The sequence below is a fragment of the Cydia fagiglandana genome, chromosome 19 (assembly GCF_963556715.1).
Source record: "Cydia fagiglandana chromosome 19, ilCydFagi1.1, whole genome shotgun sequence".
Classification (NCBI taxonomy): domain Eukaryota; kingdom Metazoa; phylum Arthropoda; class Insecta; order Lepidoptera; family Tortricidae; genus Cydia; species Cydia fagiglandana.
In genome coordinates, this window is record NC_085950.1 from 415442 (window position 1) to 431111 (window position 15670).

At 37.5% G+C, this 15670-nt stretch overlaps 1 protein-coding gene and 1 long non-coding RNA gene across 2 annotated transcripts in view; both read right to left on the reverse strand.

The window, feature by feature from the left end:
• The window catches only part of LOC134674154 (myrosinase 1-like), a 39177-nt gene that overhangs the window by 19590 nt on the left and 3917 nt on the right, over window positions 1-15670 (reverse strand). Inside the window, exons 3-9 of the mRNA XM_063532209.1 lie at window positions 15155-15302; window positions 14091-14261; window positions 13920-14029; window positions 12625-13148; window positions 11639-11738; window positions 11025-11113; window positions 10323-10470 (exon numbers count right to left, since the gene is read on the reverse strand). Of these exons, the coding sequence (XP_063388279.1) occupies window positions 10323-10470; window positions 11025-11113; window positions 11639-11738; window positions 12625-13148; window positions 13920-14029; window positions 14091-14261; window positions 15155-15302 (1290 nt within the window). The remainder of the gene's footprint in view (window positions 1-10322; window positions 10471-11024; window positions 11114-11638; window positions 11739-12624; window positions 13149-13919; window positions 14030-14090; window positions 14262-15154; window positions 15303-15670) is intronic.
• LOC134673921 (uncharacterized) lies at window positions 8926-9683 on the reverse strand. The gene is made up of 3 exons (XR_010099523.1): window positions 9527-9683; window positions 9262-9441; window positions 8926-9173 (listed from the first exon to the last, which is right to left on the reverse strand). It is a non-coding gene; the product is annotated as an uncharacterized LOC134673921 (long non-coding RNA).

Here is a 15670-nt window from a genome sequence, read left to right on the forward strand (position 1 = left end):
AATTTATTAAATTTTAATTAATTAATACTTGATGAAAACTAGAATGTGTTTTGTTAATTGCATTTACCATGAGATAAGGTATACAACATACTATTTTCATAATTCAAACTCTGTTTTACATAACTTCAAACACTTTTATTATAGCATTGTTAGGACATTACAATTATTTCTTTACAATCACTAATTGTTACTCCAACTAACGTTAACAATAATCTTCGGAAATATTTTCAAATCTCTACAGCATTTCAGCTTCATCGATCAGCCATAAATCAGTGTTGCCATCAAGAAAAATCATACAAGTTCCATCATTTTTAAATTACTTATTAAAACTATTTTACACAGGGTATTAAAACTGACTTAAACGACACTACAAATCATCAAGCGACGTTATATTAAGATAATTACTCTAATTTAGCCTCATTTAGTAAAGAATCATCACATTCGGCCATCCGTACAAGTGCAACTCCCGGTGCATTAGCTCAGCACTCATGATTAAGTCTAATGCTTAAGCTCAGTAGATAATGTGATAGCAACACAATGAAAGGTATTATTTAAAACAGGAGTGTTTATGAAACTAATGACGTGAAGGTACAAAATTATTTGCAATCTACACTTCATTTCAATTAAATAAAACGTCATCTCGACTTATATCGAATTGCTTTGTTTCGAAATGAGATGTTCGAAATTTCAATGTAATTAGCGCCATTAGCGCATCGTTTATGAACATATTGCAAAAAAGTTAAGATACGAATGTATTTACGATATACTCAACTTGTCAGTAGAAAAAGGCGCGAAATTAAAATTATTTATAGAAAGTCAATTCTTTGCGCATCCGTTTTATTTTATTTGCCGCCCTTGTCAACCAACAAAACTGCTGTGCCAGAGTACAAATGGTTAAATTTCTGCTACAATATAAATTCACATTTCACTACACATACAATATTGGAAAAGAGAAACAAAGAATATTTTACAATAATCATCACATTCGGTCTATAACTTTAATCCCTTGTGGACATTTGACGCTGTTTTTATAGTTTAGATAAAGAAATATATTAATGACTGTCGAAATATATTAAACTACTGTTTCTGTTTATTAATCAATCAAAAATCTTTCAGGCAAAAATAAAAATAAAATAGATAAAAACATAAAATAACAATGTCACATTAAAATGAAAACTTAAAAATACATTTTAACATTTTCAAATTTAAATACTAATTAATTACACACAAATCAGGTCAAAATTGCATGACTAAAAATGAAATAATAAGAAAACTGATACAATCTCAACAAACACATTAAAAAATTATAATAACATTCAATTAAGATTATATTGCATTACATTTAAAAATACAATAACATTAGGTACATTACATTATTATTTACGTTGTACGGCACATGCGGCGGCGTTGTAAATACCTATATGTATATGTATTGCACTAACGCCATATCTAATTGATTTAATGTTTTTTTTTTTGAACATTCGTGATCACATAAAATCTTGTTTAACTGGAAGAAACCAAATAGTGAGAATAAACAAAATTTGTACTAAATCGAAAACTGTAATTTATGTGTCTCGTCGAAACATGATAAAAATTAAATACGGAGTGCCTCGAGGCATACTAGGCCCATTACTTTTGCACAACATTCTATGATACTTTTCACTGATGATAGCACGATTATATTTAGATACTCAAAATGCTATCTTTAGAAGTTACCATAAATAAAATTGATTCGCTGAATAAGAATAATTCACGCATAAACTTAAACAAAGCCATACTTATGCGCTTCAAACAGAGAGTTGACAAATTACTTTATGAAAACATATGTTTACGAGTAAATTTATGAGATTATGAAAAATCATCAGCACCAATTGCTGATTTTAATGGCCAAACCGTCTGGAAGCTTACAGCCAAATAGTAATTTGAGTAGTAGTAGCATTAACAGTAGGTATTGTTAATGCCCCACTATATTATACCCACGTGTTTTATTCCGTGAAGGCCACAAAACTTTTAAAATCCCACTATCAGAAATAATTTAAGAAAGCTATCTAAAATATGCTTTCAAGAACATTGAAAGCATTGTCCTTCACAGATTTTACAAACACATGAAACAACAAACATAAATACATTAGTGAAGCCATATACCTTGTACCACATGTTTTAATGAATGGCCCCAGGTGGTCAATGTTAACCGTATGGAACTTTCTGGAAGGGATGTAAAATGGCCAGACCTAAGATTTTTAGTTTTATCCTTAACCTTTTTGACGCCGTGTCAAATACAAAAGCTCGGACACCAAGCCACCGAAGTGTCAAAACTGAAATTGAACTTTATGCATATGCACGTAGGTCTATGTTGCTCTGTGGTCTGTGACCGATTAATCGGTCTTTGGCGTTGAACCTGCGGTGCGGATATACTGGTCATTGGCGTCCAAAAGATTAATACATATAAGTACACGGATGGACAAATTTGCACAATTTAGTGAACTAACTGCATTTGGATTACCCCTCCCAATTATAATTAACTTGCATTACGAGTTAATAACCCAAAAATGCAATTTAAATTACCATAGAATTCATGCAATTACATACAGTAGGTACTTTTCTTTAATATATAAAGATGATTTAACAATTTAGGCATGTATATGTGCTTAAATCGTACAATTACGCAGCTCTTTCAGAAATTATGTCATATTCTTACAAAAGCATAAGAACACAAAATTAATAAAAGAAATGAGAATATATGAATCTGACTGATTGTTTTACAATACCTACATCAAATATTTGATGTGCCCGTTACCTAGGATGTGTCACCTATAACTTTACACATAATACAATGATTTTAATTGCTACTTGTTTTTATTACAGTTTCTGGTTTGAACCACGCATCTGACAAGTAGTCCTCGACTCTGTAACAAGCCTTCAACATCAATGACTTTTCTAAGTAATTCTTAAGAGTTGGAAAGGGCTTAGGAAAAGGGTTAAAGCATAGTCAGGTAACTTGTTATAAAAATGAATGCATTGTCCAACGAATTACTTTTGTACTTTACAAACACGAAACTTTCTGATTCACTTCATATATAGACTAGAACATTCATTAACCATTCGCAGCCAAATTCCAATATTTTGTGGTTTACTATACGAATCAAACTCTGGTATTGTTATTGACATGATTATAACTGCAAGGACTTTATATGACATTTAAGGGTAAGATTTATTACCATGAATTATTATAATTAACTGATTTAATTTCACTTTTTCACTATCTCTGACACGAACTTCAGTAATCTCATCTACCGTGAAGCCAGTAACCGGCTTGTCGTATGCAGGCGCCAGCCGTGAAGTCTTCGATTCTGCCGGTGACGTTACCAGATCGGGCTGCGACGTAGCGTAGCCTGCTCAAGTCTAATGGCGCTGCGACTCAGTCAACACTGCGCTGGGTTGAACTCATTATATGCCCACGCTGTAGCAAGGACATCCTAGCCCGTTTTGTAACAGCGTTTGGCATTGAAGAAAGGCGGCGGATCGTCACACCCCTTCCTTTTACGATTCCGTCCTCTTTGCCTCTCGGTATCCTCATCATTCTCCATTGTCTCGGAAAAACAAAAGAACGAATTAGTTATTTGAAATGACAAACAAAATTTGTCCAATTATCGATAACTATTCTCGTACTCAATACATTTTAGTTGTAGTGGGTCTAAGTATATGTAGCTCGTTCCATCGCGAGTCCTATGTCACCAATTGGGTACTTGACACATGTTGAATATTATAACAAAATTTAGGTAAATGGATAGAAAATGAGCCATCCAATATCAGAAATTGGAATTTAAAAAGGTATATTGAGATTGTAAAAAATATACAAGACCCCAGTCTCAAAAATATTTTTTTTTGTACTTTCAAAAAGAACAAAGGTATTATTCGATTCCTTACATTTTATTGAAAAATAAATTGTAGAATAACTATATATATAAACGCCATTTTTCAGAGTACATTTAAGACAGACTACAGTAATGTGACGTCACATCACAATATCAGTTTAGTCAGAGGCGTTTCAATCGTCGAGTGCGAACATCAGACTTTAAATCTCATTTCTGACCTTTGTGTCCTCGTTAGACCGACCATAGAAAATGAATTACATTCTCGACATATTATTTGAACCTTGTTCTATAAGTAAATTTGAATGAATTACGTTTGTTTAAAAAATCTATTAAGCCACAGAAATGCTACTTTAAGTGGTGGTTAGATTGCAATGAATATGTACATTGAAATATACATTTAGACTCAGGAGGTTAATGTCATGCTTTAAAGACATTTGATCCTCAGGAAAATCAAATACAACTGGCATTATTTACAAAAAACTGTCAAGTGGCCAAGTACTTGGAGCAGACCGACGATGAGACACACATAAACATCTATTAGACATCTTTTAGACATCACCAAGATATGATAACGATGTGTTTAAGATCTAACCTGTTAAATTTGACATTTGCGCGATTCTGGAGATACTCTTGAACGATTTCCACAGGATATGACTTAGAGATCTAATTCACATCTAATAGATATCTTACTCTATCTACTTAACGTAAAAGTGACATTGGTTGCCCGAATTGCGCTGCAAAAGAGAACTAGTTGACATCTAAACTATATAACGTATCTAGAATGGATCTAGTACGTGTCATCTCTTGTGAATATCTTGAAGTTCGAATACGGCAGACGGTCTCCTTACAATTTTGGAACTTACATAGCTCCACCAGACACACATGGCCTGATACAATCCCGTGACATACATATTCTTATTCATTCAATCATGAATATTAAAAGTTTATATGTCAAAAATGTAATAATAACGGCGACGACAATTGAATTACAACTCATTAAAATAATAATAAATTTAAGTAAAATTAAACAATAATGCACATTATTAAATTATAATTCTGCTAAGGCACACAAGGCCCAGCACAATACTTATTAAGCTATTATGTTTAGCTCCGTTCAGACGCACATGGCCTGATAGTATTAGTGAACATACATACATAGCTCCGTTCAGACACACCTGACCTGATATTGTTATGGAACATACATAGCTCCACTCAGACACACCTGGCCTGACATTGTTATGGAACATACATAGCTCCATTCAGACACACCTGGCCTGACATTTTTATGGAACTTACATAGCTCCATTAAAGCACAAATGGCTTCCTAAACTTTGCTGTAAGTATATAATAATTTAAGGTCAACATAAAAAACTTAGACTCGACTTAGACACACTTAAGAGTTTGTTAAGACGTTATTAAAGTCGACTTAGACTGATTTAGCGTCAACTTAGATTAACTTAAAGTAATTTTAGTGCAACTTTGAGTTGACTTAGACTCATTTAAATGGACTTAGATTCTCTCTCTCTCTAATTTAGAGATATATAAATAAAAGAGTCAACATATTACAACTTGAAGATTGTTTAAACCAACTTATAGTCAAATTATACTAGTTTAAAGTTGACTTAGAACTGATAGAGTCGACATAACTGTGATATGGTAGGTTTAGGTCAGTGAAATGTCAATTTAGGCAAACGTGGAGTCAATTTAGACTTACTTAGAACTGACTTAGAAATTATAAATGCAACTTAGATACCATATAACCAGTTAAATGTTAACTTATACTCATTTACAGTTGACTTAGAAATAATAACGTTGACTTAGAAAATATAGAGTCAACTTAGAGACCATAAAATTAGTTAAGAATCGATTTAAACTCATTTAGAGATAAATTAGAAATAATAGCATTCACTTAGAAATTATAGAGTCAACTTAGAAGTGATAGAATTGACTTTCTCTAACTGAGTTAATTTAAACTATCGTAGAGTCAACTTAAGACTCAATTTATAATTAATGGAGTTGACTTAGAAGTCATAGACTCAACTTTATATATCATGGAGCTGTCCAAACTAACTTAGAGTCAACTTAGACTTTATTTTTAATTAATAGAGTCAACTTAGAAATTACAGAGTCGACTTACCCTCACTTAGAGTTGATTCAAACTAATCTAGAGTCTACTTAGACTCAATTTCTAATTAATAGAGTCGACTTAGAAGTGATAGAGTCGACTTAATCTTACTTGGAGTTGATTCAAACTAACTTAGAGTCTACTTAGACTCAATTTTTAATTAATAGAGTCGACTTAGAAGTGATAGAGTCGACTTACTCTTACTTAGAGTTGATTCAAACTAACCTAGAGTCTACTTATACTCAATTCCTAATTAATAGAGTCGACTTAGAAGTGATAGAGTCGACTTACTCTAACTAAGAGTTTATTTAAACTAACTTAGACTCAATGTCTCATTAATAGAGTCGACTTAGAAGTGATATAGTCGACTTATACTAACTTAGAATTATTTTAAACTAACTTGGAGTCAATTTATAACTAAAAGAATCGGCTTAGAAATGATAGACTCGACTTACAATAACTTAGAATTGAATTGAACGAACTTAGAGACAACTTAGACTCAGTTTATAAATAATAGAGTCGACTTAGAAATGGTAGACTCTACTTACAATAAGACTTGTATCGATGTCGATAACAGGAGTTACTTAATTGAAGTTAACTTATGAACAATAAGGCCGACTTAGACTTTATTCAAGTCAATTTAAAACAACCCAGATTACATACTTACACATAGACTTGAATTAGAAATCTAATTCAAGAACCAACTTCGAACAAATTACATTTCATTTGGGACCCAACTTAAAAGAACGTAGATCAATTCAGTGTCATCAGTACGATTCGGATAAAAATGTATAATAAAATATGGTCTAATAACCAATTGCTCTTAATATAAGGTAAATTTCAATTTTTGTTTTCCCTTTTTACTTTAATAATGTAATTTAAACAATTATTTTAAGGATAGCCTCAACTTGCAAATTCCAATTAAATGAAATATAAATATAGTAAGTCACACACTTCAATCATTCGCATTCAATAATGTTCAATGCTCTCAGAAGAAGCCAGCTTTAGTATGTGAAATGGTCCACACACTTATTACTAAATTGGTCCATACACAAAACCGAACGGTAGGTGTGATATTCTCATGAAAACGCTTACAAAATCGAAATAATCCAGTTGGATTATGAATGAATTCATCAGCAAAAAAAATGTAAATTTAAGTAAAAACAGGGAAAACAACGTAATATTGTACACTTCAGCTGAAATTTGAAATCAAAATTCTTCATAAATAAACGTACGGAAACGTACCTCTTTTGCGCGTAGATCATTCCCACTGCTGAGTTTTCATAATTCAAACTCTGTTTTACATAACTTCAAACACTTTTATTATAGCATTGTTAGGACATTACAATTATTTCTTTACAATCACTAATTGTTACTCCAACTAACGTTAACAATAATCTTCGGAAATATTTTCAAATCTCTACAGCATTTCAGCTTCATCGATCAGCCATAAATCAGTGTTGCCATCAAGAAAAATCATACAAGTTCCATCATTTTTAAATTACTTATTAAAACTATTTTACACAGGGTATTAAAACTGACTTAAACGACACTACAAATCATCAAGCGACGTTATATTAAGATAATTACTCTAATTTAGCCTCATTTAGTAAAGAATCATCACACTATGTTGTGACTCCACAGATGTAAAAAAATAGTGGTATTTGGCCCAATCCCATTATAGGAGCTGTAAAACTGCATACCTCCTATAATGGGCAATTTACATAATGATGCTTGCCATGCCATCATTTCATGTTTAAACAATACAGAAGTAAAATGTAGTTACGAAATATGTCAACCAGGAGGTATGCTCGGACTTCGGATAAATTAATATCGTTTTTTAGTGTGGGTCAAATCTTGGTAGCCGAGTTTGAGCCACTTTCCCGTTTTCCGATTGAGTTGAAATTTTGTATTCGTAATTAAATATGCAAATCGGATGATAATGCAATATTATGATAACATGGACCAGATCTGATGACCTATTTCAATATTTTATACTGATAGAGCAGTGTCCATTACTGGGGGGCCCATTACTGGAGCTTTGGTGTCCATGACTGGAGAAAAATAGCATAGTTTTAATTTGTTAAGTATGTGGAAACTCATTGCAGTATCTTTGATACAACACGCCTGAAACATGAAAGACGGGTAGGACTTTCATCTTTCAATACGCTAAGCGGTAGAACATTCACATGTATCAGGGAAATATCACAAATACTCCAAATTCCCTCTTAAATGTCCCATGACTGGTGCTGTTACTATATAGTAAATAGGAAATAAAGTGACAATATATTTGATATTGATTTTATTGACGATTCGTTTTATTTTATCTACTAGGAAATGGAAAGGGATTATTGCCGATATTTGTCGTTGATTTATTAGCATTCGTCTCTTTATATAAGTATAGTGCATTCACATTATGGTAAAGTGTACTATTCATAATTTTCGATACACACCGTATTTATCTTTGAGCCGCTACCGAAACGATACATTTTAATGTAAGAATGTGAAAGAGTACCTACTTATTTACATGTTATTTACTTATTACGTAAATATTTAATTAAATCTAACTTAATCTGAATCTGAAAACGGCCCAAAAAGTATATCCTTGGCATGGAACGCCGCTCTCAACCACTCGATTTTTCCTTCATTTCTGGCCATTTTTCCAGTAATTAATATTTTACAGCAAACAAAAACACATAATTTAGTAGAGAACCGAGTATCTATGACACACGTTTTTTTAAAAATAGTGATGTCCTTCACACCTGTAGATTTCACATGTAATCGAGATTGACCGTGGTTCTTTACAACTGTAATTATTTATGTGTATTTATAAAACACCTGTAGCCGTTCACAGTGCATTACAGGTGCCTGTAGCCTGTACTCTTGTAACCTGTAACTTGTAACTTTATAAAACTGGGCCCTGAGCATCTAATTGGCAAGTAACACAGTCCATTAGATCACAGTAAACCTTGGTTATGATATTAAAGTTATTCATTATAAATGTGACAAAAGCAAAAGGTTACCGATCTATGACAAAACAAAACATGAACTTCAAGTAAACTATGAGCTTACTATGGGCTACCTAAGGGCCAACACATACCTGCTGCCACAGACGACGTTAATTCCTCCAAGTTAACTCCTCTGCATTCCGCCAGACGAACGAGACAGACGATCTAAAAAATATCACAAATATCATGAGATTTAGCTTTGTGCACAACTGCTGACAGACACCCGAACACTGAACCGAATCGTAACACTTACAGAAAAGTCTGCAGCGGTCAAGAATAGCATTTGGGTCGGAACTCGTGACAAATGACCATGAAGGCGTCCCGATCTTGAGAAGACCCGTCTCTTACCTCAGCTTGCTACGCTCAAGGGCACGCACCTCTTTCTTCAGCAACATGGCAAAGGAAAGCAACATTTGCCACGACATATTAAACCCTGGAAAGAATAAATAACTTAGTCTTTACCGAGTTTGGATTTAGCCGGTTTGCCGTGAAAACACAACATTGCGAGAATTACTTACCCAGTAACCAAAATATGTATCTCCGGAACTATATACACATACAGCGACAATGGATTTCCACGCTGAGTTTTATATTAATATATTTTAATTTTTGTAACAACCAATATTATGTTCTAACACTAATCCATGCCGTCTTTTCTTCTCATTCTATTTTTCTTCCATTTCAAATTTAGTGCTCTTTACAACACGAACTCACGTTGCCAGTCATATTGTGCTACCTTTTAAAACATATAGGTTTACTTACTCAACGACACAATATCAAGAAAAAAAGGTGAAATACAAATATTTCTATTTGTAATTAAACTATATATATAATTAAATTAAATCATGTTCAATATTTCTAAAAAGAAATTAGCACTAACAGAAATAACAGAAACAACGAAGTTCCACCAAAACCACTAGCTGGCGCTATGTTACATCATCCTCAAAACGATGACGTCCGTCCGTCCGTCCGTCTGTCACCAGGCTGTATCTCACGAACCGTGATAGCTAGACAGTTGAAATTTTCACAGATGATGTATTTCTGTTGCCGCTATAACAACAAATACTAAAAACAGAATAAAATAAAGTTTTAAATGGGGCTCCCATACAACAAACGTGATTTTTGACCAAAGTTAAGCAACGTCGGGAGGGGTCAGTACTTGGATGGGTGACCGTTCTTTTTGCTTTTTTTTGTTTTTTTTTTTTGGATTATGGTACGGAACCCTTCGTGCGCGAGTCCGACTCACACTTGCCCGGTTTTTTTCTAAGTGGCCAGTCCAGGAATTTTCAGTACTTTACTTAACTTAAGTATTACCTTTTATCAGCTGGATCTCCTCAGGAGTAAGAGGAGGCAGCCTGGAGCGAGGGTAGCCCTCCTTCTCACTCTTCAGCGCCATGTAGGCCTCCAGCGCGGGCGGCCAGCCCCCCTCCGCCGAGTAAATGGGGTAAGTGTAGCGGCCGAACTGAAGTTAACGAGAAAATATTTAAATTAGAAAGTGATGAGAACATATTAGGCAATCTTTTTACCACACCAGTTCGTAAAGGCTCTATTTATTCTTATATAACTGACTAACTGTTGAGAAAGTTGTATTTTATCCGCAAGAGGGGCAAAGCTAATTATAAGTTGTTTCCTCATGTTGGCTGATGGGGGCGTTGGTAAAACAATTGCTCGGTGATTTTCTTAGCAGGATTTCACGGGATGACTCACGCGCTAGACCGGGTCGGGCCCGGGCCGAGGCGTACAACATGTCATTTTCTATGACGGCTGATCGGTGATCACGCAGTCATTCCATAGAAAACGATTGAGATTATGAGTGATTTTATTATTATTATTTATTTATTCATTAACAATATTACAATTGTGTCTGAATATTGACTATATCTAATACTTAATCTAACATGCGTTATTTCTACTACCTTGTATTAGTATGTTATTGTCCGTGATTGTATGTGATTGTATTGTATCCGTAATGTAAGTACGTGATTGTATGTTATGTGTCCTATAGGTAAGACTTACAGCATATTCTCTGGCCAATAGCATCAACTCCAAGTCAGCTTCAGTTTTCGGCTCCAACCAAAACTCCTGATTGGTGATAGACACTTCGCCTGCCAAATAAAACATAGAGGTACCTACTTTAAAGTCACACAGACCTAGCCGCCGCCATACAATTGAACGTGAATGATCAATAACTAAGTAATTAAGCCCGACTCACGCTTGACTGCATATTTTAATAGGTTTTCCTGTCATCTATAGGTAAAGAACTATTTTATGTATTTTTTCAAAATTGTAGACCCAGTAGTTTCGGAGATAAGATAAATGTATAATGTAGATATGGCTTCTGTATAGTAATAATATCTATCCAATGCCTTTAAAAGTCTAAACGAGCAATTCTTGTTTATTAATAAATTTATAGGTATTTATATATATATTTCGGGGATCTCGGAAACGGTTCTAACGATTTCGATGTTTGCTAAGTATATGGGGGTTTTCGGAGGCGATAAATCGATCTAGCTAGGTTTTATCTCTGGGAAAACGCGCATTTTGATTTTTTATCTGTTTCCGAGCACACCTCGGCCTTCCAGATATTTACCTAGTAATAATATCTGAATGCACCGCTCGTTGCAACTCACCGCCATATTTATGTTTATATTCCTCGTCGTATATCCTGTACGCCGCAGCGTGCGCGAGCAGGACGTACTTCGTGCACAACAACGCCCCTATCTCGTGGTCCTGGAAACAAGAAGGTTCAATAACTAAAAGCTAAACTCTGGAGTGAACTGTCACCCGCGGTATTTCCCCGGACCTTCTTCTTCTTCTTCCTCGCGCTGTCCTGGGTGAGTGAACTGTCACCCGCGGTATTTCCCCGGACTTTATTCTTCTTCTTCCTCGCGCTGTCCTGGGTTTTGCCACGGCTCATGGGAGTGGGAGCCTGGGGCCCGCCTGGCAACTAATCCCGAGAATTGGCGTAGGCACTGTATTTTACGAAAGCGACTGCCATCTGATCTGACCTTCCAACCCAGAGGGCAAACTAGACCTTGTTAGGGATTAGTCCGGTTTCCTCACGATGTCTTCCTTCACCGAAAAGCGACTAGTACGAGTAAATATCAAATGATATTTCGTACATAAGTTCCGAAAAACTCATTGGTCCTCAAACCGAACCGGAGCGAAAGTCGGACGCTTTTACCGCTAGGCCACCAGCGCTTCTATTACAAATACAAATACAAATACAAAATTCTTTATTTTTGTAAGTTACACGATAAATATAAGCTAAGGGATGGAGCCTCCCTGTAAGCAAAAATAGCTTGTGTTGGGAGCCTCCGCTCTTCCTTAGGTAACATGAGGTTAATAATAATAAAGCTATTTAACGTCCCTTTGCGTGCATGACCACTGATCAGATAATTACTTGATTTTGACAACCCTAATTAGCCGAAAGGGATAGTGCCGTACATTAGAAAGGGACAGCATGGTTCGTCCCTGAATCGCTGTCAAACTTCAGTATTGTAGGAAGTTTATTTTCTGTACGGTAGTAGGTACAGAAATATTCTGTGGTTCTTCCTAGAAACGACCGAGATGCCCGCTTATTCTTGGTGTGCCATGTATCTAAGAAGAGCTTCACCTTCAACCCTGGAGAGATCATGTCCCTGTAGGCGCCGTCGCAGACGAAGCAGGGCTCGTTGATGGTGATCCAGGTGTTGACGCGGCCGGCGAACAGAGCGAACACCACACGAGCGTAGTCCGCGAACCACCGCACCACGAGGGGGTTCGTCCAAGAGATATATGTGTCTAAGAAGAGTTTCACCTTCAGCCCTGGAGCGATCATGTCCCTGTAGGCGCCGTCGCAGACGAAGCAGGGCTCGTTGACGGTGATCCAGGTGCGCACGCGCCCGGCGAACAGAGCGAAAACCACGCGAGCGTAGTCCGCGAACCACCGCACCACGAGGGGGTTCGTCCATGTGATATATGTGTCTAAGAAGAGCTTCACCTTCAGCCCTGGAGCGATCATGTCCCTGTAGGCGCCGTCGCAGACGAAGCAAGGCTCGTTGATGGTGATCCAGGTGTGGACGCGGTCGGCGAACAGAGCGAACACCACACGAGCGTAGTCGGCGAACCACTCCACCACGAGGGGATTCGTCCAGCCTCCTAGGAGATGAAGGAGTTCCGTCAGATTTCAAAATTAAGGGACCCACAGATTACCAGTTCGCCGGACGATATCGGCCTGTCGGTTGTTCGGAGCTGTCGAATTTTGCGTTTAACTGACAGGCTGAAATCGTCCGGCGAAGTAATCTGTGGGCCCCTTTAAATATACTAGTGGCACTTTAACGGCCCGGCAGAGACATTGCGCGACTGGCGGCGGCGACAACCATAGGTGGTGGTAACATAAGGTCCGGCGATCACTCAGATCACTGTGTCTCGCTCCATACTAAGGTTGCTGCCGCCTAGGAAACCTAAGAAACCATGGCGAGCAATATTAGCTATCAGTTTTATTAAAAATAACGTACCAAGATCCTGAAGGTTCTGTCCCCTCTGGTCTAGACCAGAGAGGACAGAAGGGACCAGCTGGTCCCAATAGTAAGGGGTTACTACAGGGGCGATGCCCCGGACAAGTAGGCCGTCGATTAGTTCGCTGTGGAAACGATTTCTTTCCGAAGAGGGTATATAAAGGATCTCAGCAAGATACTGCGTGGCGATGCCGGAAGTAAGGAGTAGGCCATCACATTTGTTACCAACAAGATCGTACCAAGGTCCTGTAGGTTCTGTGGCAAGTCCCAATGGTAGAGCGTCACTACAGGGGCGATGACCCGGGCAAGTCGACCGTCGATTTAGACGCTGTAGTAGCCGTAGCCATCTTCGTACCTAAAGCCCTCAGGGTCTAGCAAAAACCTAAGAACAGTTTGATTAAAAATAACGTACCAAGGGCCTGTAGGTTCTGTGACAAGTCCCAATGGTAGAGCGTCACTACAGGGGCGATGCCCCGGGCAAGTAGGCCGTCGATCAGATCGCTGTAGTATAGCGGCAGCCATCTTCGTACCTAAAGCCCTCAGGGTCTAGTAAAAACCTAAGAACAGTTTTATTAAACATAACGTACCAAGGTCCTGTAGGTTCTGTGGCAAGTCCCAATGATACAGGGTGACTACAGGGGCGATCCCCCGGGCAAGTAGACCGTCGATCAGATCACTGTAGTAGCGGCAACCGTCTTCGCTGATGCGGTTAGTGAAGCCGCTCGGAAGGAGACGGGGCCAGCTTATGGAGAACCTGTGGATTTTTTTTTTTTACTATTTTAACATGGTACAGTCGCCATATCGGAGCGGCCAAGGTGTTCACAATATCTTAACACGCACTCTAACGCCCTGACAATGGAGGCGTGTTCAGATATTTGTGAGCGTCTTGACCGCTCTGATATATATATGATGGCGACTGTAGGTACTTGCGCGATCTATTTATGGGCATGAAAAATAAAATCGTAATAAATATATATTTCTTTTTTTTAATTTCATGGAACCTTTTTAGTATTTTTACTTGGTTGTATGTGCATATATTTATAGATGTACATATTGTAGATAGATAGGTAGGTACAATACATTATACCTATCCCTAATCCATCAATCGGCCTAAGATTCTCTTCCCAAAGGTGTATGGAGTTGTAGTCCACTGATAAATTTTTCATACTCCAGAAAATTATTGTGAGATTTTTCAATAACTAGCCAAATTTTCATTTTACCGAACTCGTTTTCAACAACCACCGGATTTCAGAAGGATCACAAATCTAACATATAATCCAGTGGATCCCCCCTGGGCTCCGGGCTGGGTCTACAATATTAATAAATAAGTTTCATAGTTTTAATTGCGAAAAAGTAGCTAAAATTTAACCGTGTAAAATTTAACCCATGGATTTTTAGATAGATCAGCACAAATGTAACCTAATCTTACCTATTACCTATCAAAAAATACTTGATCCACCCGTAAGCTTTCTGTCTGTCTGTCTCGGTTACCTGTAGAAGTCCACCCCCAACTCCTCGAGGATCTTGAGGTCTTCCTCCCAAAGGTGGTAGGAGTCGCAGGCCTCGTCCCCCCCGGTGCTGCGGTCCGCGATGAAGTCCGGTCGGGTGTGCACGATGCGGTCCCAGACGCTTTCTCCTTTGGTTTACCTGTAGAAGTCCACCCCCAACTCCTCAAGGATCTTGAGGTCTTCCTCCCAAAGGTGGTAGGAGTCGCAGGCCTCGTCGCCGGTGCTGCGGTCCGCGATGAAGTCCGGTCGGGTGTGCACGATGCGGTCCCAGACGCTTTCTCCTTTGTCTAGCAAACAGACGAAACGGTCATGAGGTTGATGATGATGATGATATCGGCTGGAAGGATCGATCCTTCCACCTGATTTCGGCCATGGCGACCACTTCGACTCCTGGTTAGTTCGGCGCTCGTGCGCCCAAAGATGGCTGACGTAGCCGATCTAACCCCCGCGGGCATGAATATAAGTAGAAAGATTTTCAAAGGACCATGGGCACTTTAGTATGGAGTCTGAACGTGTCGTTTTCTTTCTATTATAATAAAACATACTATGATGAAACCGTTGCCGTACTGGGTTCTATTTATATAAAAAAGACCATGTTGGCCCGCGACTTCGACTTAACTGTCATAGTATGAAATAAATGATAGCATTGAAGCTA